The sequence below is a fragment of the Neopelma chrysocephalum genome, unplaced genomic scaffold, assembly GCF_003984885.1.
Source record: "Neopelma chrysocephalum unplaced genomic scaffold, ASM398488v2 Primary Assembly neopelma1_22b, whole genome shotgun sequence".
In the NCBI taxonomy this organism is placed as follows: Eukaryota; Metazoa; Chordata; class Aves; order Passeriformes; family Pipridae; genus Neopelma; species Neopelma chrysocephalum.
This window is the reverse complement of record NW_020897690.1, coordinates 12,859,397-12,881,580: the sequence shown is the minus strand read 5'-3', so window position 1 is coordinate 12,881,580 and position 22,184 is coordinate 12,859,397. Positions and strand designations below refer to the sequence as shown.

Here is a 22,184-nt window from a genome sequence, read left to right as displayed (position 1 = left end):
ACACTGCTCAGTGTCCTTGAAAATTAAGTCTTACATTAAAAAGAAAATGAAGACAAATTAGGAGATACATAGATGTGTTGTTACGGGTCCTCTAGTGTTCTATACAAGGCATTGGTATATAATTCCATGATTAATGCTGCCACGCTGCACTAATGGATAGACAGCAGCTTACAGGGAAAACTGTAGAAATAGCAATGCTAATAGGAGTTAATCATGTTGAGATCAGTAAATTTTTAAGCCAAGGAGTGAAGACCTGTGATACCTAAAGGAACTGTGTCAGAAGCCTCGGGTTTCTTCCTTTCTTTCTCAGATGACACTGAGGCATGAAGATGGAGATGAGAGTGCTGACCCCCCTCCCAGTGGGCGCAAGGATCGGAGAAGGGCCAGCCTTGGTGCTGGTGAGAGAAGGGGGTTAGAGCGCCGACGGAGCCGCAGGCACTCAGTACAGAATGTCAAAAGCATTTTATCAGCCCCTGCAAGTCCATGTGACCAGTCCAGCTTCATGCTGGGCCATGGACAGTGCGTTGACGAGCTCAGTGAGAGGTAAGTGCATGAGCTAAGGAATACTCCATTCTTCTCCCGTTACTTTCCCTATATGTTCATTGTACTTTATTAATATGACAGACTTTTCCTTATTTTCCTCTTTTCATTGAAATAAAAAAAAAAAAAGCATATTCAGAGTTAAAACACCACTATCAAAAAGAGATGGATTTGTAGGTGACTTACCTACATAGCTAAGTTCTTTGGCACCATCCATCCTAAGTAAATCGGCCCAAATCACATGCGGTAGAGCATTTGATATGGGAACTAAGCTTAATTTTTTATTCCATTGACAGATTTTATGTTCACTATGTCCACATAACAGAAGATTGTAACAAGAGCATAGCACCATTAGTGCAGAGCTATTTGTCCTGTATATATTACAATTCATTCTTACATTTTTTCCTCCTTTACAATCAGCATTCCAGCGTAAATATTTTCCTTTGGGGCTACACGGTAGTAGTGAGTATATCTACTGTTTTATAATTAGCAAAAGAGAGGCAGTAATGATTAGTTGAGAAGCAGTCTGCAACAGTAGAGTCAGTCAAAGACAGTCTCTTTGCCAGTCCTATAATGGTTTTTTTGGGCTATGCATGCTTAGGAAAAAAAGGAGCTGCAGATCCTCAGGATGTCTGACTACTGCACAAGACAGCTGGAATTAATTTTGCGTAAATTAGATGTCTGATCAGCTCAACTCCCTTTGATGTCAGTGGAGTGCAGCAAGCACTGGTAGGCTTTCACTTATCTAATGTATTGTACACACCTGAAATTTCAAGATGAATCGTGCTCTGAAACTGGCTGTTTGCTGACTATAAAGGGAATTTGGCTGACTAGCTCGGATGAAGATATGTAAGCTGCAGATAGGTAAAGCCGGACACTGTCATCCCGTTGCTGAAGATGCCATTTGCAAAACTGGAGCAGGGTCCATGAAGAGCGTATCTTGTATTAATTATAACATTTGGGAAGTTCATTGGAGGTTTTCTATTGGTTAGCACTGGGTATGAATTTAGAGCCTTAAAATCGTGCATTACATGTAAAGCAGTCCTTCTTGCAAAGCAGACTGAGTTGATTAAAGTTTAATGGATTCTGGCAATATGAAAATGTAAGACTCCAGATAACTGAAACAGTAGTTGCATATTGTATACCACATAATAGCACTTTATTTTCTTTCTTTTTTTTTTAACTTCTTGAATTCGGCAACACGTTCATGCTTGTTTTCCATCACCTTCTGTGGCTGGGTCTTCAGTGGGCTGACGGCTGAGAGTCCCATTGTCTTACAGGCTGATAACAAGGATGACAGTGCATTTGAGGATGAGTTTAAAGCATCTTCAGTGTGAGTACAGCTGGGGACTTCAGCTGCTCTGCCTGGTGCATGACCTTGAGCCCTGCTTCATGACTTAACAGTGTGACTGGGAATCTGTGTCCATGGATGTGTAGCAGATATCGTTGGCTTTTTTTGTTAAACTGACGAATTTAGATTGGCAATGAGGAGATGCTTCAGCTCTACAGAAATTGTTCATTCTCTTACTGTTAATTAATCAAATAAATAGAAGCCATGCAGGATAACAGCTTCTACCAATACATTTTCTCAATATTAATGTTTGCTTGCTAGCTTTATTTTGCAGTGTTGAATAACTCCTAATAAAGTTGTGTTTAAGCTGATTTTTAGTAGGAATAAAATTGAGGGAATAAAAACACAACAGAGTAGTTTCATAAGTTCATTGAAATATTTTTTTCACCAACATAGCCTAATTTCAATAATTATCATACTTTTTGAAAAAAAATTATCCAGTTCTGGTCCACATCCTCTTGGACAGTGACATAATTTGAAGCATAGTTTAAGTTTAAATCCAGGAAAGTCTTTATCTAAGCAGTCAAATTTAATTTTGTGTTGCAGTTATCCTTGAAATCTTCTGTAGGAGAATAATTAAGTTCTCTTCAACTCTATTTGAAATTTCTAACTTACTCACCTGCCTCTGTAAGGAAAAAGGCATTCAACGATGAATGTGTGTAACACTGATCTTTACTTTGCATATAGTTAAATAACGTTCCTGCTCTCCTCTTAGCAGGGAAAGACAGGGAATATTACTTGTAGCTAGCAAATAAGATTTTTTGCAACTGGACATTACAGACTACAGAATATGTATCAGTACCTGAAGATGCAAGTTCTATGCCCAGTGAAATTTTTAAAGTTGCCATAAAAAGAAGTTAGTCAACTGTTGGATCTTCTATTATTCTCACTGAGTTTCTGGTAAGCAAGCATTTCATATAAGCAGATTCTGTCCTTCACATTTTTAGTTTCATTATCTGCCCAAATCTGTAGATGTGGTAGGAAGAGGAAAAGCAGCCTTCCTGCTTTATCATATTCCAGCAAGTCTCAACTTTCAGTGAAATAGTCCAGATGCATGCAACAGTATCTCTACACCTGATAGCGAAACTGAGACCAAAAGAAAAGAAAAATCTTTACAGCTTCTATTCATTAACATTTATGGAGAAAATAGTGAAGTTGAATGACTCGTGCAAGGTTTTTACACATTTATAAAGTTTGAATTAACCTTAAGTGGAAAAAGGTTTTGTAGAATCAAGTTTTCAAATTTGAGCACGTGGTCTCCAATACAACATATTTGTTAGTTTAAAGGACCTTAATAGCGTATTATAAGTGTAGGCCTTGCTGCAATTTGCATTGAAATTTTAAAATATGATGCAGGCATCACCTGGTTTTGTCAAAAGAAAAGTGTGTTACATCCCTTCTGCTTCCATTGTTAATGTTGTACAGAAAAATCTGTACAAATGGATAAAAGTTGCTGTAAACTGAAAGTGACTTCACCCATAAAATAACTGTCTTCTGCTAATGACCTTCTTCTGGTTCATAATCCAGGTCCCTCTTGAGAAAGGAAAAAGTTGGCAGTAAGTTTTTGCAGAGCTGTATTTCCAAAAATTAGTCTACAAAATGGGTATTCCTTCGTTACATTTTCTTTCCCAATAGGGAACACGTAACAATACTAATGATCATCTTATTGTGTTTCTCCTGCTAAACTTTGTGTGTGGTTGCAGATGTTTTATGTCTGGTTTTGCGGTGGATTAGTCCCAGAAGAATTGCTTCTGATGGACATGGTTAGAGATTGAAGTCACACTCTTACACTGTACTAAATTTTATTTTGGGCAATTTTCTTTGTTATTTTTTGACTTCTGTACCAAAGTCAGTAGAAGATTCAAGTTCTTCCTCAACATTCTCCTTCCCACAATGTTCATGTTTCTTTTCTTTCCAGCTCATCAGCTGTTTTGGCAGTTACTTTGCTTTTGTTTACCACATCAAACAGGTTGTCCACAGTCATCTGCTCTATGTCAACAATAAGTCTTCCAAAAAGAGAAAAATCCATGGTGCCGGTAAAACAAAAAAAGACAATATTGGCCAAATTCTGTTCTGTCTCACAATGCTCTATATCCAGAAAAGCTGCCTGAAGTCAATGGAGTTGCTCTGATCTACGCCAGGCTAATTGAGAGCAGACTTTGGGTTTTGAGCTGGGTAAAGTTGACCGTAAATGCTAAGGGCGACCAAAAGGATAACTTGCAGGCCTTTTTCATCCATTTGGCAGCCTTCTTCCAAACTAAATGTATTGCTTTTTAGCTTGTGGTTCAAAACAAATAAGGACTCAAATGTGCTTTGTGTTAAAATAGTTTTCATGGATCCTGATGTGCCTGTTACTAAATAAATAAGTAAAGAAGTAGATAACAAATGCTAACTAAGAAAGGCTGAAGGTTGATTTAAGGGTTTGTACCTACTGCAGCGCACTTTAAGATACCTGTCCCGGCCACCAGCAAGTTTGTTTTGCTTAAACTGCTTTCTGTTACAATGATGGTGTAGAACGCCAATAAACCTGAGGAGAATTTCAGTCCTGTCAAAACATTGTTTTAAAAAACACTTTGCTGGGGGTACCTCCTAAGATTTTCTGCCCTGGTCCAAATTGAGTACTCTCAATCTGTGGTCTAGCATGCTGTTTCTTAAGCGATAGACTTTTAAACACATTCTTCCATGGGTTGTGTTAGGGTTTTTTTCTTTTTAAAGTAAAGCTAGATTTTTCCAACCACACAATGGATAGAGTCAGGGAAAAATCTAAGGAGTGGCATGGAATTTGCACTAGATTTATGTTGTTATTGTATGCAATGATTTCTGGCTATATAAGCATTAAAAGGCAAATTTCTGTCTGTCTGTCTTTCAGTCTTGTCCTGTCTGGCTTTGAGGGACTAGAAGGCAGGTAGTTCAGAAGTTCTCAGCACTGCTCTGAGGAGTTCTGTACATACAAAGCAGAAACAAAGGCTTCTCCCAGTTTTTCAGATTAATGTGTTTCTCAGTTTGCTGTGCACTTCCCTTTCTTCGGTACTGCGCAGAGACCATATTCATCTCTCTCCCACCATGTCCCATCAGAGCTGTGTCATCCAGACTTAGCCAACATACTCAAAGGAGCTTCTATGAGATTTACACTGACAACTCTTACCAACGTTGGATTGAATGGCTCCATTAAAGCTTTATGGAATTAGTTACAATCAAAGACTGATGTTCATGAAGTTGTGAATAGCTAAGATTAGGTATTTATCTCACTTTACTAGACTCTCTGCTTTCTTTTTCTTCTTCATAGCTTTGATTTATTTTATATCATCAAAAAGCACCAAAGAATTACTAAGATTGATCGTATAACACTATATATGTTCATCTGGAGATAAATTGGCTGTGGTTAGTACTTTCTTGTCATTATTCCTGTGTTTGACACCTAACAAGTGAAAGAACTGACTGCCATCTTAAGAACTCATCAGAGTGGAGCCTGGATCCTGAATTAGTGACCAAAGTTGGCTTCAGCAGGCTATCTTTTTTAGACTGTGGGGCTAAAAAGTGTGAGGAAGACCAACTTTTCAGGTTCACCTGAGGCTTCCAGATTTTTTGATCTGAACAAACTTTCAGGAGAGCTATATAAGATTAAAGCTTTATGAGATAAAAACAGCAGAGACGCAAACAGGGAGTTGCACGTCTATGAACTTTACTTTAGTTAGGGTCCTGCCTTAAAGGCTGGTAGGACTCTTCCTCTGAGCAAAGAGTAGCACAGGGAATTCCAGAGTTTCCCACAAATTTCTAGGCTAGCTGGACACAGTGTGATTGCACAGTGCATACTGGGCTCAAGGGCTTTCACACCCTTTACGGCCCTAGGGAAAAACTAGGATATTTTTGTCTAAATAAAGCAAGCTGTGCAGAAAATTCATAAGGATCTGTTTGTTAGAAAATACATGTTCCTGATGCTTGAGGATTGCCAAGATGCAGGCAGAGATCGTGACGCTATTTTGGTTTCACCAGAAAACAATTAATACAGCTGAGCCTCTGACGCTAAGCATTTTTTATGCTTAGCTTTGGATTCCTGTCAAGTTTCTAACCAACAGCACAGGCCTTAGCTTGACTGTTAGACCCCATGAACTGATTGTTCAAGTTGCTTCATGTAGAGCCAGGGCTGCAGGGTTGGTTCATCCAAAATACAGCTGAGACTTCTTTTTTATTATTAAGATTTTCCATGTTTTCAGACATCCTAAACCATAACTAATCTGTGACTTTTCTAGCATTTACTACGGCAAAAATCTAGGTTTTGTCATGATGTGTCAAGATATAGTGACTTTCCACAACACTATATGAAATGTTTTGATTTTATAAATATTTATGGCTATAAATCAAAGTGCTGGTTATAGTGGTGGGTGGGGTTTATTTTATTTTATTTAGAATGGGTACATTCCCCATCTCTTAGAGTTGCTATCTGTGTCAAATATGATGAGTGGTAGGATAGGTATGAAACAGCAAAGTGGGGAGACTCAACATCAGCGTTTAATGTAAGACTCAGGCTGTGGTATGGATTATTAAAGGCCCAGAAGAGAGAATAAGTTAATTTCTTTTTTATTGCTGTTATAGAAGAAAACACATGTTGGGTGGGGGTTTTTTCCTTGATGTTTATCTCTGGGTCCTACTTTTGGATATTTAAAACAACTGAGGCATGAAACTTGACAAAGAAAACATCTTCAGGATAAACACGCAGTCACATATCTGTGGATATGCTAAGAATCTCTTTAATACACACACATATGAGCTGAGCTACCTAGCATTTGAGTGTGCTTTGACCTAGAATGGCATATGATCAGTTTTAGGAGAGACAATAGCTTTTTTCACTATTTGATCGGTATGGGTAAAAATGGAAATTGAATATAAAAAAGAAGTGGATTTGGGAAGATAATCTGTGAAATTAAATGGCTTGGTAAGGTAGCATTTGTTCATAACATCAGACCTTTATTAGTCTTTGACAGCAATAACATACAAAATCTGATCTGCTGTTTTAGGTTTAGAGTAGGGAGGATACGTTTGTTTCTCCCATGCGGCTGGGGTTATTTGAAGCATGAAGTCAAGCAGACTTGAAGGGAAAGAATAAAAGTGTGAAATTTGTAATCTCAGTCTTTGTAAGAATATCTTGGAAGCTCCTGTAAGGAATGCAGTAGAGAAGAGACATGAAATAGGTTAAGAAAAATTTTCCTTTGAAGCCATACCATAAAAAAAGACTTCACTGATGTATGGGTAGGGATTGACCCACTAATGCATAAGTAATAATAACACAAAAATTTAAAAGTTACAGCTTGATGAGTATCTCAAGTGCAGGTCCTATTACTGTTGATACCAGCACTTTTTATCTGAATTAAAATATCTCTGTAGATATATCAGGTTTTCTAGTAGGGATACTCTTTGCTGACTGTGGGTGTTGATGAAAGGAAATGTTTAATACTTGGTATAAATGCAGAGTCCAGTTGACAGCACTGTACTTTACTGTAAAGGCAATGATAGATTTTCCTATTTGAACTTTAAGAGGAATGAAAAAGGCACTGAAGCTTAAATAAGATTATAGCCGCATGGCAAATAAAGTCACAGCGTTTACTTTAATTATTTTACTTTGTTTTTCCACTGACTGTTTAGCTTTGGTGAACTACCTGAGGAAATGCAATGCCAAACCAGGAGGTCAATGTGTTTCTCCGGATCTGCATGGTAGTGTCTTATGCACTGGAGTTTACACGCCTTCAAGAGTTCACCTCTACAGTGTGCTTTACAGTGTTTGTAAACATGACCCTATGAGGCCAGGAAATATTTTTTAACACATAGGATGCAATGGGAGAAATAAACCCCAGCAGTTTGGCAGGATGCCATTTCCCTTTGAAGTCAGGGTCAATAACAGTGACCTTCAAGTGTTAACCAATATGCAGTTCCAAGTTCTGAAAATGCCACTTCTCCTCTCTTTCTGTATATATTTCAGTATATATTGCTCCAAAAGTCTAGCTACATCTATCTATGTTTCTTTACCCCTCTGCTCACAAAAATGTTAAAACAGCAATCATGTTCAATGATCAGAGAGTTGTGACTCTTGAAGTCTTTGCAAAGCCTTGACAGTATCTTAAGCAATACTCTGCTGTCTTGCTCTGCTTTGATATGTCCTATATAACAAGTGTGGAGGTGTTACCTAGATATTATTTAGGTGTGCAAAGCTGTTGCTGATCATATTTTAGGGATAAGGAAGTAAGAGTAACCTAAAGAACAGCATCATATGAAGGCATAGTGAGTGCATATACTTCACATCATTTGTCAGTTCCTCAAGTTTTTGTCTGAACTGTTTTCTTTGTTTAGGGAAGAAATACCAGGATCATTTTCCCTTTGACCTTTGTAATTATGCATCTTAGTCTTGCTGTATGCAGAAGGTCGAATTTTGAGGCTTTGTAAGTATGTTGTTATGCAGGTCATTTCATGTATTTTCGTCTTTGCATAGTTGCACCAACTGCAGTGGTCTGTCACATGTGGCAGTGGAATGGAAAATTGCAGTGGGGTTAATAGGTTGTTTCTTTCATTTTATTTTTAATGAAAGAGGAAAATATATTGCCGTATCTTTATATAGAGTAATAAATGATGAATTTAAATTATTACCACTTTCAACTTTCTCATAAAAGACTAGTTGAAACTGTTTTGGCAGCTAGGATAGAAGAAAGGAAGAAGCAGCAGAAGTGTACTAAAGCGTTTGTTTGTTTTACAATGACTTAGGAATTTGGCTATGAATTGTGCTGTCTAACTGTGAAACTGGAGTTTCACTCATAAATTGAGGACAATGGGAAGCAATGGGAAGAGAAAGTAAAATTGCATCCACTGTGGCTTGTAAAGATCTTTCCTTGATGGAACATTTTTCATTTCCTCTTTGTTCACCTGTTAGGGATTCAGGGATGCAGCTTCCAAAGTGGTAAGAGGTAAAACAGGTCAGAGGTTTTATAGGAGGGAGAGTGGGAAACAATCTTGAAAGGAAAAATTGTGAGATCGACTGTAGTATTTAATTTAGAATAATATTGTGGAGTGGCTAGTGGTGATCTATTTCACTGAATGTAACCTGTAATCCTGGTCATAGAATCATGGTTTGGGTTGGAAGGGACCCTAAAGATCACCTACTTCCAACCCCCTGCCATGGGCAGGGACACCCCTCACCAGACCAGGTTGCTCAGAACCCTATCCAACCTGTCCCTGAACACTTCCAGGCAGTGAAAGTTTAAATGGAAGTCATTTAAAGAAGCTAAGCTGTATTTAATGTATTTAATGGCACATAAGGTGATTTTTAGAGAGTGTGGGAAAACTAACCGATAGCTTTACAGTTCCCCAGTACTTTCTTCTCTGGGTCACTTCATAACTCAAAGACTCCTTTTTTCGCTGAAGTTGAGTGTTTGTGTTTCTTGGAAATTTCTATATAAATCTGTGGATGCTTGCAAAAGGCTCAGAAGTACACTTAAAGCCTTGCCCAATAAGCTGCAAAATTTAGAAGGAAAAAGACTTTAGAAAGGTTAAATGAGCCCTATCCGAAGTGGAATCATACCACAAGGAAGATACTTTAATGTGCTGTTATCTCATGAGTTAACTTCTATGTGTGTTGTATGTGCAGACCAAATAATTGGTAGCCTAATTATGGCAAGACCATCCTTTTTTCTATTGTTCTATATTCAAACATTAGTGATCAAATTCTTCCAAATTAAAATTATTTAAAGCTTATCTTACACTTTCAAAATTTCTTTTGATACCAAGCAGAGCAGGATGTGCTTATTTTGTTGGTGGGGCTTTTTTTTTTGCTTTGTGGGGGGGGGTTTCTTTGATTGTTTTGTTTTTTTCAGGTTTTTTGTTCCTTCACAGCCTTTGATTTTTCTACTACCTCTACCTTTGGGATTTTTTTGGAGAGGGGCAGTGAGAAACTTGTGTTTCTGGGCTACAAGCTGGAACAAAGAAATCCTAAGTTCCTTCAAGCTGCCTTTGTCAAAACTCTGCAGAGGAAAGAGACTGGGGAGAGCCTGAAGAGGACAGAGGCTACATACAACTTTGTACACACTGATTGCTCAGCTCTAGGGTCTTGTGAGATGGAGAGCATCTTTTGGTGCCTTCAGTTCTTGTGGAGTAAGAGTCATGGTCTTCAGAGCGGTACCTTACTTTTAAAATCATCTCACTGTGACTAGGTTAGGTGTGCGTGAGGTACAATGCCAGGCGTTTTACGGACTTTGCCCCTGCCTTCAGCTAAACTTATGGACGAGTTTAGCTCCCTTTATTATCATTTCCTTTTATCAATCTGTGTTTGTCAGTGGTTTTCTCTCTTCAGCTTTGAGTAGGTATTTAATATCAACAGGACAAGTTTAATTGGCAGTCTTTTTATTTCTTTTTTTTGAAATTTATTTTAAGAAGGAGAAAAGTTAATCCTTTAGTTCCCAATCCTTTGTCTAGATTTTGTTTTGCTGCTCTAGTGGTTCTCGATCCATAAATTGCACTTTCATGGTCTTTTTTAACATGCAAATTATTTTAAGAGGCTATAAATACTTTCATATCAAATTTTAGTTGAAACAACTGAGAAAAAGCTGTACCCTAGAAGATGTTTGTGAGTTGCCATGACAGATGATATATTTTATAAAGGTTTGTGGGGGCTTGGTGTTTTGTTTATTTGTTTAGTGGGGGTGTTAGCCTGTAGCAGTAATCCATTTTAGAGATGAAAATAAACACAGTGATTGTTTTGAAATTTGTTTTCAGTGCCATAAAGCTTTTGTATAAATACTTCTAATCTAATACTTTTATCATTGTAACTGAAGTAACCCAGGAATAGCCTTAAGGTTAGCTGAATATATCCAATCTTTCAGCTTTAGCTGAAGCCATTCCTCCATGCTGCAGGATAAATATTTGCCTTTTGTTAAACAGGATAGATTCCTCTGCGCTACTGAAAAACACACTGGCTTCTGCAGCCTTGTTTAATTAGAAACCTCCTGATGAATCCTTTTTCCTAATTTAATTCTACTATTGCATTGACACAAAATTTGCATGTGTACATGGGAGGGACAGTGAGCTTTTCTACATCGTCCCTTCTCCATTGCACTCAAAAATGAACACATAACCCTGAACAGTCCAGATGAATTCACAAATGTATCTGCTGTTCTGTTTGAGCATCTGACTGTAGTTGAATGTCATCTATCTGTAGTTGGTGTTTTCCTGTTTTAATAATATTCACGTGGAAGTTTTCCTTTTCTGCCTTTTAGGAAAGATTTAGCAAGCAGGTACTACCTATTTTCATGGGCAGAATATGTGTTTTCTAACAAGACTGGGAAATGACTGCTACTATTACTTTGGTTAAAAGAAGAGCACACATCTTTCCTGCCTGGGAACTTACCACTCTCTTCCAATCCGTTTCTGGGCATAGTCAAGGAGTCTGAAACTGTGGGTTAAGTTGCTGAAAGAGGACTTTCCAAGTGTTAAGCGCCTCTCAAAAGCACACACTTATTTCCATTGTGCAAGTTTTCCTTTGACCAAACTGGCTCCTCCAGGTTGGAAAGTATGCTTGCCTCTGTGCACACCAGTCGTCTCTGCAACCAACTCACTCACTCAAAACCAGCTCTTCCCTCCAGCTTTTCCAAGCAGTTGCCATGTAGTTGCCGTCCTTCTACAGTTAATATTAGCAAAGAGCTTTCCAATCAAAGTTTCTTCTAAGCTTTTGATCTAGAAGACAAGGAGACTTAAGGAAAGAGTTATTGGCCTGCCAGAAGAATGATCTTGCTGGAAACTCTAAAATTTCTTTTCAGCTTCTTTCTCTGTTCAGTTTGATTATAACTCAGTGGTTCCCAGTTCAATCTGTACTGTATAAACTCCCATCCTTACTACCATGCCCTCATGTGGAGGAATAAATTCTGAAAGAACCTTTTCAAGTTTATGATTTGTGAGATTTGCTGTATCAGATGATTATTTCATTTACGATTTTGGGCATTTTGAGGCAATTGAGTGGTGTAGAAATTTTGACATCATCAATCTGGAATCCTGGTGGGAGCTTAAAACACAATAATAATGGGGCCATGCTTGTTCATATAAGCAATAGCTGTGCTGCCAACATTATAGGATGCATTGTGCTCTTATCAGAGAACCGTGATCCAACAGAGCTTCAGGAGTTATTTCCCAAGTGTGATTGCTGTAGGACTAACAGATGCGGATGTTTCCCTTCACAGGAGATAATAGCAGAGCTAATCTCGAGCTACTTGCTAGTAAGGAGAAGGGATTACATTAATGTTCCCTGGTCAACTCTTTTTTTTTTTTCTGTATACCAGTATATGTGTGGAAGCTGAGAAGTGTCTCTGTAAGTAAGGTGACCTTAGAAATGGTTGGAAGTGTCTACCTTGTAGATGCCTGCCAGAACATTGGAAAAGTTCCAGGTGCTGCCATTCTCCTGATTATCCTGTAACTACCTCCATATAAATGTAAAAAATTTTGCATTGACCCTTTGCATTGCACTCAATGAGTTCATGATCTCACATTGTAAATATTCATTATTCTTATAACATGGCAATTAATTCTAGATGGAAAAAAATCCACAGAGCATCCCTTCAGAATTAGAGGAAAGAAAACTACCTTTCAGGAAAATGCAAGGAATATGAGTGTCTTACAAACCTTTGTATGCTTTCGTTTTTGCACGGAGCATAACCTAACAGTATACAGCATTAAATCAAATGAAGAACTTGCAAATCCAAAAGAAGCCCAAAGAGAGAATATTTTCTAAATCTTCCGTGAGTCTGTTGGTTTGGGGAGGAAAAAGCATAGATGGGAGGGAGAGGAGGCAAAACAATGTAGCCTTTTTTGTCATGTTTAATATAGTTTTCTTTTTTTCCTTATGTGATTTGTAGGTTATGGAGCCTTTATGCATGACTTACAATTCTCTTTTGCCAGAATTACTACCGAACCGAAGCCTGCTTTTACCATACTAATAACTCTACTGAAATAATTCATGTACTGGCATCCGATAACTTAAATATTGCTATTTGCAAATAGTCCTGAACTGATTTGGTCTCTGTTATTTTTAACTCAGTGGTTCAGCCTGTTTTCCAGTTGAGCTATTGGTTGCTTAACAGGAATGTTTTATTTGTGTTAATTTAGAAAGTGTGATGTCGAATGCCAGCTGTCCCATGCCAGCACAGTGTGTACTGTCCTTTAAGCCAGAAAGGCACAGCTTAATGACTAATGTGTTGAACATTGGTATTGTCATGAATGTTTTCCATTAATGCCTCTGCAGGTAGGACAGCAGCAAATAGAAGACCAAGCTCAAGAAAAAACAATGACATCTTTGAATCTCAAAAATTAATATTAAAAATATAGATAGGGGAGAGGGTAACATTTTTATATTGGTAGCTACCCTTGCGCCAGCACATACTTATCAGTAAGTTTTAGGTGGCTTTCTGTTTAACATAGAGGAGCCAAAACTCCCTCCTCCTCAGTGTTTTCCTTCCATTTCTAACTTCATTGCATTTCTTTTTCTGGGGATTCATGTTGTTTTCTCTTCCGCCTTCTGTCTTTCCATCCCACTGCATGCCTCTTTCCTTGGTCTGACCTCAGAGAGGACGAGTATGAAGAGGAGGAAGAAGAACAGCCAGTCACAGAGCCCAATACTGAGGATGAGGGGGAGGAAGAGGCCAATAGGCAGGTCAAAGCCAGGTACCAGAATTCAGCTTTGTCCCTCCACCTTTTCTTCAGGCTCTGGCATGAACTCACCAGCACAGTGTGCAGCAGCATCTAGTTTTTCACTCACATTCCTAAATCACCTGTTGAAGCCACTGCCCAAGGAAATGTTTCTGCATTTAAAACCTTTGGGGAGGGCTGTGGGGGTGGCAATGTTAATGGAAACATGTTTAGTTATATAGGTACAATACACTGTCTGCACTCACTCCCTTTATGTAATGCTCACAAATCCTAAAGGGTTTACTGGAAAGCATAGCTTCTAAGCATGGCTTAGGTTTATCTTTTTAGTTAAGGCAATGGTGAAACTTTGCAATGCTTTGCTGAAGATGTTGCTTGGTTTCTTAGGTTTTCATCCCTGTCTTTATAATGCCACCTTGTTAGAAATATCTGTTGCTATGCAGTAGATTCACATTTTTGAGTGCTGCCTATGATTTCTATCAATTTGTTCATGTTTTAATAGCAAAGAACTACTATGAGGCTAAACTGATATATATGTGCGTATGTATATAATTTCATAAACACTTGCCCATCTCTGTAAATATAGATATAAACAAATCACCTATCAATATTCTCATGTAAAAGTTTCCACTTAGATGTGAGATATATATGTATTTGGCATTTAGCAACTTGATTCTAATAAACTGGAAGCAAGAAAATACATTCTTTGTTCCAGACAGACATTTGATTTAGGTTAAATTATTTGGCTTTGCAACTCAGCAAATGAGATTGGATATTTTTTTTAAATAAACCACATTTATGCAGACACTGTACAGAACGGAAGGAAGAAAGGAAACTGTTTAATGTGTGAATTCCAAAGAAAATACTGCACTGTTGTTATTAATATCTTCCAGTTTGCAAATCTTGCCAATGACTGCCTGAAATTTCAAAATTAAGTGATAATTTCTTCAAATCTGATTCTTAAAAGTCAAAGTAAAGGCACAAGTTATTAGTAAATTGCATGCATATACTAAAATACTATTAAAAAAAGTGAGGAAGAGCCACGCAGAGAGCATAATGTGTTTTCAGGTCATTGGTCTTTTAAAATAATAATCACTTTGAGATAACCGAATGATATTCCCATGACTTTTCTAAGTACTTCCTTTCACTGTCACTGTAGCATTACAAAAATGATCTGTACCTTGGCCATTCTTGTCAGGTGCTGTAAGGACAGGTAGGACTAGCTTGGTTTCAGTGTCTCCTGTCAAGCACAGCAGGTGCAACAGATGAAGGTTTCCAGATTGCCCACTGTGCTTCCGTTGTGAGAACAATTACCTGGTATATACCTGATGATTCACTTCATAATATCCCAACATATATAACATGTTTTGTGTTTTTGTTGCATATGTTGTGCCAAACCCACAGTCCTCAATTAAGGGCCATGCCTTCCATGCCTGTCAGTGGAGCGCAGAGGTGGTCTCAGTAGAATGAAATCAACCACTTGCCAAGTGATTCAGCCCAAAGCACATGCACTGTGTTTTTGCTGGAGTTACTAGTGAAAACAGATATCCTGGAGTGCAGATCCCATGGCTTTTCACCTGCCATGTGCCTTCTGTCACTCACCAACATCTGTCTTCAGTAAAGTAAAGCAGATGTGTTATTTGTTTCCCTTGATGCAACTCTGCAAGTCTCTATCTAATACCAGCATGGGATACCGACACTCAGAGAAATCACAAATTAGTGCCTTCATACCTAGAGAAATGGTCTGGTAAGGCGTTGCTTTCAAGATCATTCTGAACTTGAATTTTGACGGAACAGTGGTGATTTGAGTACCTTTTTATTTTCATCTTTGACGGATGAACGTTTCTAGTAAAAATATCATATCCCCAGGGAGGACGATACTCAGATATCTGAAGATGGTTCAAGAAACAGTCATGCAGTCAAGCATCTTGAAGCATCTGTACTCTGTGGACCATGTTACCCAGTGTGTTGAGTCTGCTTGTACTGGCTCTGATGATGCTTACAACCTAACTTGAAATTCATGAAAATTGTTCAGAAAATACTTGTGAAAAGATTCATGAAAATTAGTTCTAAAGCCTGTAGGTTAAATACCCTCCTTTCCTTTAAACTGAGTTGCTTCCTTTCCCCAGTATTTCCAACCCCAAGAAGAATCCCACTGGGATACAAAGATGTGAGTTATCTTACTTTATTTAAAGAGGTGATGATTTTCTAAATTTGGAAAGCTTTGATTGTCTGACACTCTTTTACTTGATTTTTTTCCCCTCCAAGTGTTACTATCTATTGATCTCTCTTTTCCCCGTTTTTCTCTCCTTTTCTTCCCTTTCTCATGATTCTTCCTCCTGCAGTGAGGTTCAAGATGTGCAGGAGGCTGTGAATGGAAACTTTTCACAGTGTTCTTCAGCTGTCTCCAGTACCATTTCTCCAGCTGAGAGGTCTCTTTCCTGCTCCAGAGCAAAGAGCTCTTCTAGCAGCTCCACTTCTGTGCCTGACTCACCTGTCTGTCATCATAATTCTGTCCTTTCATCATCATCTTCACCTGCGACAGCATTGCTGAGCTCTCCCCAAAATTCCTCAGCATCCATTACTCCAAAGGCATCTCCAACGGTGGAGAAATTACCTTATGTACCACATACTCCTTTTCACCTCTTCTCATATGACTTTGAAGAGTCTCCAGCATCTGTGAAAGAGAAGGAAGCAGAAATGATGAGGGAAAACAGGTAGTTTCTATACAGCTGACATTAATTTTTAGCTAATGAATAACACCTTTCAAGAATTTTATAGTGGTAATAGTGCACTCTATGTGTTGTATTATTTCCAGAACATACTGTATTAGTTTTAGTCCTGTAAGCCTGTATTTTGATTTGATTGATATTCTGTTGTTGCCTTTGTTGCCTTCATTTCATCTTACTCTTCTTCGAGGTCTATGGTTAATAAGTATCCTGGTTTCTTCTATAGAGCAGTGGATAAATAACCCATGATTTGGGAGATCACAGAAAAGAGCACCATTTTGCTCTCATTTACAACAATGTAATTTGAAGACATGATTTTATGAAAATTAATGGAGCTCTTGTGCTATAAAACCAAGAGAGGTCAGACCAGCACTTGAAATTCGGGGGTGAAATCCTAGGTTCAAAGGCTGAACTGCCAAATCCAAAATTTGTTGTTAGATTACAGTGCGTGTCCATGTCATGTGCAATTTCAACTTATGTTTGTAATAAGAGATCTATAAAGATAATATAGCACTCAGAATAGACAGTTTTATCCCCACAACATCTGCTCAGTTCAGTTATTCCTCTTGCATTTCTCTTAGTTTTTTGTTTTAATTTCCCCATCCCACCCATGTAAAATTAAAAAAAAAAATTGCTTTGTCTCAGTCTGTTTTCAAGTAAAACAAATTGACAGTAAGTAGCACTAAAACAATGATAGAGAATCACCTTAAAAAGAGGTTGATGATTTTTTGCTGTCTCTCCCAGTTGTCAGTGTTCTTTGAATTAGGTGCTGAAAACGTACACGTATATTGTATGTGTATTTATTTCTTCCTCTCTCCAGCAGTCCTTCTGAATTTCTGCATGTGACCAAATATTTTGATTCCTTTGATCCTTTTAATTTTTGATCTTTCTCTTCTAATAGGTGGGTGTGTTTTGTCACTTTTTCACGATGCTGAAAAGCCTGTAAATCCAAGTAGTTGTTGACAAGGGACTTAGTTCACATATTTTTTCTTACCTGCAACTTGAAAACTGGAATTCCTCTACATTTACATTTTTCTGCATAGATGCAATTTTCCCCTAGACCTCTCACACTCATTTATTGCTCTCCCATTGCTGCTGCTATACTTTAGAGAGTAGATTCCTTTTTATCTCCTGTACCTACAATATTTAATATTTATGCAGTGATTTTTTTTTCCTCTGACCATCCTTTGCACTTCTAATTACTACACAGGATCAAGGGTGCTGTATGTGTGGGAATTCTGCTGGGTTTATTTGGAGGAAAGGGAAGGCAAAGTTTGCAAAATTTGGGCAGTAATATGTCCATAAAAGAGGTAAAGGTCTGGGGTTTCTTGAGAATGAAGACTCCTGGGATAAGGCCATTGTATCTTCACTGGTACATGAGATAAGAAGGTAAAATGGAAGTAATAGCCAGTACCACAGGAAGGTTAGAAAGATAAACTTTGTGTAGAGGATATGTACTTACCCTGGACAATACTCTCAGGCACATAGTGTGACTTGTGGGAGTGGTCCTGTATAGGGCCAGGAATTGGACTCAATGATCCTTGTGGGTCCCTTCCTACTTGGCATATTCTGTGAATCTATGGTGTTCTGGTTTTGCCATGTTACTCTTCCAGCATGTCAGTCTCCGTCTGATGGGATGTTGTGTCCAGACCAATCCCTCTGAATTTTATTTTTTTAGTAGATGTAGGTCTGAATCCATCGGAGGTGTGTTTCCTCCGTTTTCAAGACAGTCAGCTTTGGACTGATTGAAATTCCTTGGTCTGAAAAAGGGTTCTGCATTATGTCAGCTTTTTCATGGGGCAGAGGAGAAGAAAAGCATATGTAATGGTTGACAAGAAGGTCTCCTTTCGGTTGATCAAAATGGAAATGGAGGTTTCTGTTAGTGTCAGGAAAATACCAAGTGAGCTCTGCATTCTTGTTAGGGCAGTGGAGTTTTCTCATTGCTCATTCAGTACAGGTACAGGCAGAACATTTTCTGGGCTGAGTCAGAGAGAAGACCCAAGCTAGGACTGTGCTACCAGGGAAGCTCCACACTGTCCAGTTACACATCCCTCCAGTGGGCCACTGGCTCCAGTTTCTAGTGAGTTTTCTTATAGGGGAAGAAGGCCTGGATGGCAATTATTTCCTGCAAAATTCCTTGTGTAGCTCAGATACATGCGTGTTAGAATTTTTTTCTAAAATTATTCCACTGCTGCTGGGCAGTCAGCATGGTGTCTCAAAAATAGATGGTGCTGGTGGTGGGGTGTTTTCTAAGACCAGCCTTTTCAAATAAAATTGCCAAGTGAAATTACTGAAGGCTGATGTGTGTGAGGGAAGAAGCAACAGAGAAAGGATATGGTGAAGGAGGTTATATTATATCTTCTGAATTATAATAATGAAAATTATGTTTCCCCATTTCCTGAAATTAATTTTGTCATTTGGATGAGTTGGCCTTGCAGAGTACTGACCTACAGAGCATCATATGCTTTCCATGTGGTAAAATGGCATTGTCTGTGAACAGAAATATTAACATTCTGCCAAATCAGGAATCTCTCCTTGACATGCTGGTTAAGTACAATGGTTAAAAGGCACAGCAAAGCAACACAACTGCCTTTTCTATTCAGTACAGGAGCCAGGATGAAAACATTGATAGAAGGGACTCTGGGGAGGTGACTGTTCCAGGAGTCCTGGAAACAATTTCTTTTTGATCAGCAAGCTCGCATTGAAGTCAAGCGAGTTTATGGTTGTTTTTTTTTTAATGGAGGGAAGGGCTGATAGAAATTTCTAAAGCCGTGCTTCCGGAGACATGTCTTTTTAACCATGGTGATGATTTTTTACAGACATTGTAAGAAATGGCACATAAGCTATTACTTATGTTGGGGGAGGGGAAAGAAAATGCTGCCAGCTTTAATTGAAAAGAATGTGGTTGCTTTCCATTTAAAATGCAAGCATTTGCAAATCATAGATGTCCATGTTCTGATCATGTCTTGGGAACGCTGCTTTTTTCCCTAATTTCACTGGATATGAATACTGCTGACTTGGACTGGTTTGATCCCTTTTCTAATGGCTGGATATCAGCTCCCAAAACAGCTAATAATTTTCAGTAACTGAGCAGTACTTCAAGTATTCCTACTATGAGTTGTCACTTGGGAGGACCATTCTAATCTCTCATTATTTTCCTTACGTATAGTTCACTGTTTGCATCACGTATGTTCATGACATGGTTGATATTAAAAGTACACGATAGGTTGCGTATTTGGAAGCTGGAAATAGAGCAACATTTCCAGAAGGTGAATGTTTGAGAAGTTCTTGGGTATGGGATCACTAGCACCCCGTAAACAAGAGGATTTACTGTTGCATGCCTGCTTGCTGACAGATTCTTTCTGTCTCTCCCTTTCTCCTACTTTTGTTCCCATTTCTTCAGATACAATAGCTATGGCAGCAACTCTTACTCTTCTCCACGACCCTACGCTGGTGTGAGTGCCCCTACAACCCCCACTACTCGTTATGGGACAACTCTGTCACCACCTCAAGAGACCAAATCTGACAGGTTTGTAAATTAATTGATGTTTTGACAACAGTTCCTTTGTAGATAGGATGAAGGAGATAAATGTAAGCTGTTCTGAATGAGTCCTGGAAATAGCTTCTAGCCAGATTTTTTCTAATATTGGAAAGAAAATGGACAAAAATCTGAATGTGTTCCATTTCCCACTCATTCTCAAGCCTTTCTGTCTGACTTGGTGTTAAAGCCTGAGTGTATTTCCATCCTACTTCTGCTTCTTCCACTTAAATGGATAAAGCAGAGTTGCTTCACACATATGCTGTTCTAAGTATTAAGAAATGAATTAAAGCACATTTTCTTTCCATTTTTAAAAATAAATTCAGATCTATTTTCACTTCTATCATCTTAAATCAACTACAAAATCTTGGAAACATGCTTCACTCAGAATTTCCTAGGCCATAATTTTGTCCTTTCTTGAAAATACGTGATATATCTCGTTGTATTTCATCAAGGGCAAAACATATTTTGCTGTAGGTAAAGCAAACTCATAATAACCTACCAGTTATCAGCTCACTTTTAAAAACATGAAAGAGGGAAAAAACAAAACAAACCAGCAACAAAAAAGCAGTATTTTGAACAATCAAAATACTCTTTTGAATTATGTTAGATACTAGAAGAAGAAAAAAGATAAGAAAATGTTATGGATACATGAAAGAAATTCTTGGCAAGAGATTTGGACCACCAGAAATTTACTGTCTGTTACAAACTGAAAGTAAATGACAGCTTCAAAGGATGTCATACTGAGTTTAGGAAGGAAAGGTATAAGTTTTAAATTATTTCAATAATTTAATATAATAGTTTCATAAAACAATATACAATTAGGCCAGATGGGATTTGGATTGTTTGTTTCCAAACTGACCTCTAATTCATAAAAATTGCATCTCCCACTCTGTTTTTTGAACTGAAGGTCAGGATCCTTTGCTTGTATTCCAGCTAATTTTTGTTAATCTTTTTTTAGAATTTTTCTATGTATATGTGTATAACTGTTTGTGTGTATGTGTGTATGGATGTTTGAACCTTCCTAATGCCTCACATCCTTTCCAGGCTACTATTCAGAATGGTTCAAGTTAGGTTTTTCCAGCATACATGAATTTCTAGCCATGAGGTATTGATTTAATCCTTTTTTTCAAGTGAGTAATTACATTAAGTTTGTCTTTGGAGAAAGGCATTGTTTTTCATTTGCTCATCTTCCTAGAGTACCTTGCCTCAACTTGTCTTTCCTGATCTCAATTAAATTATTGCCGAGTGAAACCATAATAAAAAACTCTACACTGGCATTTTCACCCCCTTTTTACCTCAGCAAAATAGATGCTAGATAAGCAAGAGTTAAAAATATCCCACTGCTTTGGAAGTTTTAGATTTCCAAGCCCCTGCTGCTGTAAGCTTCTGATTGCTATTGCGTCAAAGAAAGCCCGAAGTGGTCAAACGCTGAGATGGCTAAAGATGGTTGGGCCTGTCCTGCAAGAGGTGGATGGCGCTGGCCCTGCTCCAGCAGAGAGAGCCAGCTTTCACTGCAGCCTCTGTGTAAGTGCGTTGGTGGTTTGGAGCCAAAATGCCTTGGCCCCACAGGATGAAGCTGTAAAATTCACAGATTCGTGGAGAGTCAGGCCAGAGGGGAGCTCTGCAATCATCTGTTGTGACCTGTAATGGGTCTCACAGAAGCTAAATAAAAGACCCCTGTTACCTTCCTGTGTTTTCAAGTGGCAGCACGACTTCTCCTGGAAAACATGCCAGTATTTATCATCACTTCTAGGAAAATATTTTATATTTTCTGGACAGTTTTTCTAGCAGCATCTTCTGGCCATCATACTTTGTCCATCTCTTTATTGTGAAACTGGATAGTGCTCTGCCTTCAACTATCAGATCTCTCTTACATATTCTAAGTGTCTGTACACAGTGCTCAGAGTCACATCTCTGTCTTTCCCACAGGTTATGTTTACCACTTTCCACCTCACATGATAAAAATCTCTGTACTCTTGTTTAAATTTGCAGCCTGCTGTTCATGGTAGTTCATGAACTCACCAGGATTTCTGCATTTGAGGGATGTAACAACCTGATGCTTCCTGTATATGAGTCTCTGAGAAGTCTGAAAAATATGTGTACACAAAAGCTGCATTTTGCCTGCAGAATAGATGCAGTTATTTCTTGAAAGATTATTAAATTTACAGTTTCAGATGCCGTTTTGCATTGTCTTGTTCTTTTTGCATGTGATGCAGTCACTCTAATGAAGTGACTGCTTTGAAGAAGAGCAGAAGCCTGCTTTTATTTCATTGTCCTGAAATGAAATGTTCTGCATTGCAGAAATGCCCACAGAGAGATCGATGGATAGAATTTGTTTATTGGAGAGTAAGCT

At 38.3% G+C, this 22,184-nt stretch overlaps 1 protein-coding gene across 1 annotated transcript in view; it reads left to right on the top strand.

The window, feature by feature from the left end:
• FHOD3 (formin homology 2 domain containing 3) overlaps positions 1–22,184 on the top strand; it is a 383,569-nt gene that overhangs the window by 273,905 nt on the left and 87,480 nt on the right. The window contains 4 exon segments of the mRNA XM_027680405.1: positions 311–543; positions 13,481–13,579; positions 15,907–16,278; positions 19,694–19,819. Coding sequence (XP_027536206.1) covers positions 311–543; positions 13,481–13,579; positions 15,907–16,278; positions 19,694–19,819 — 830 coding nt within the window.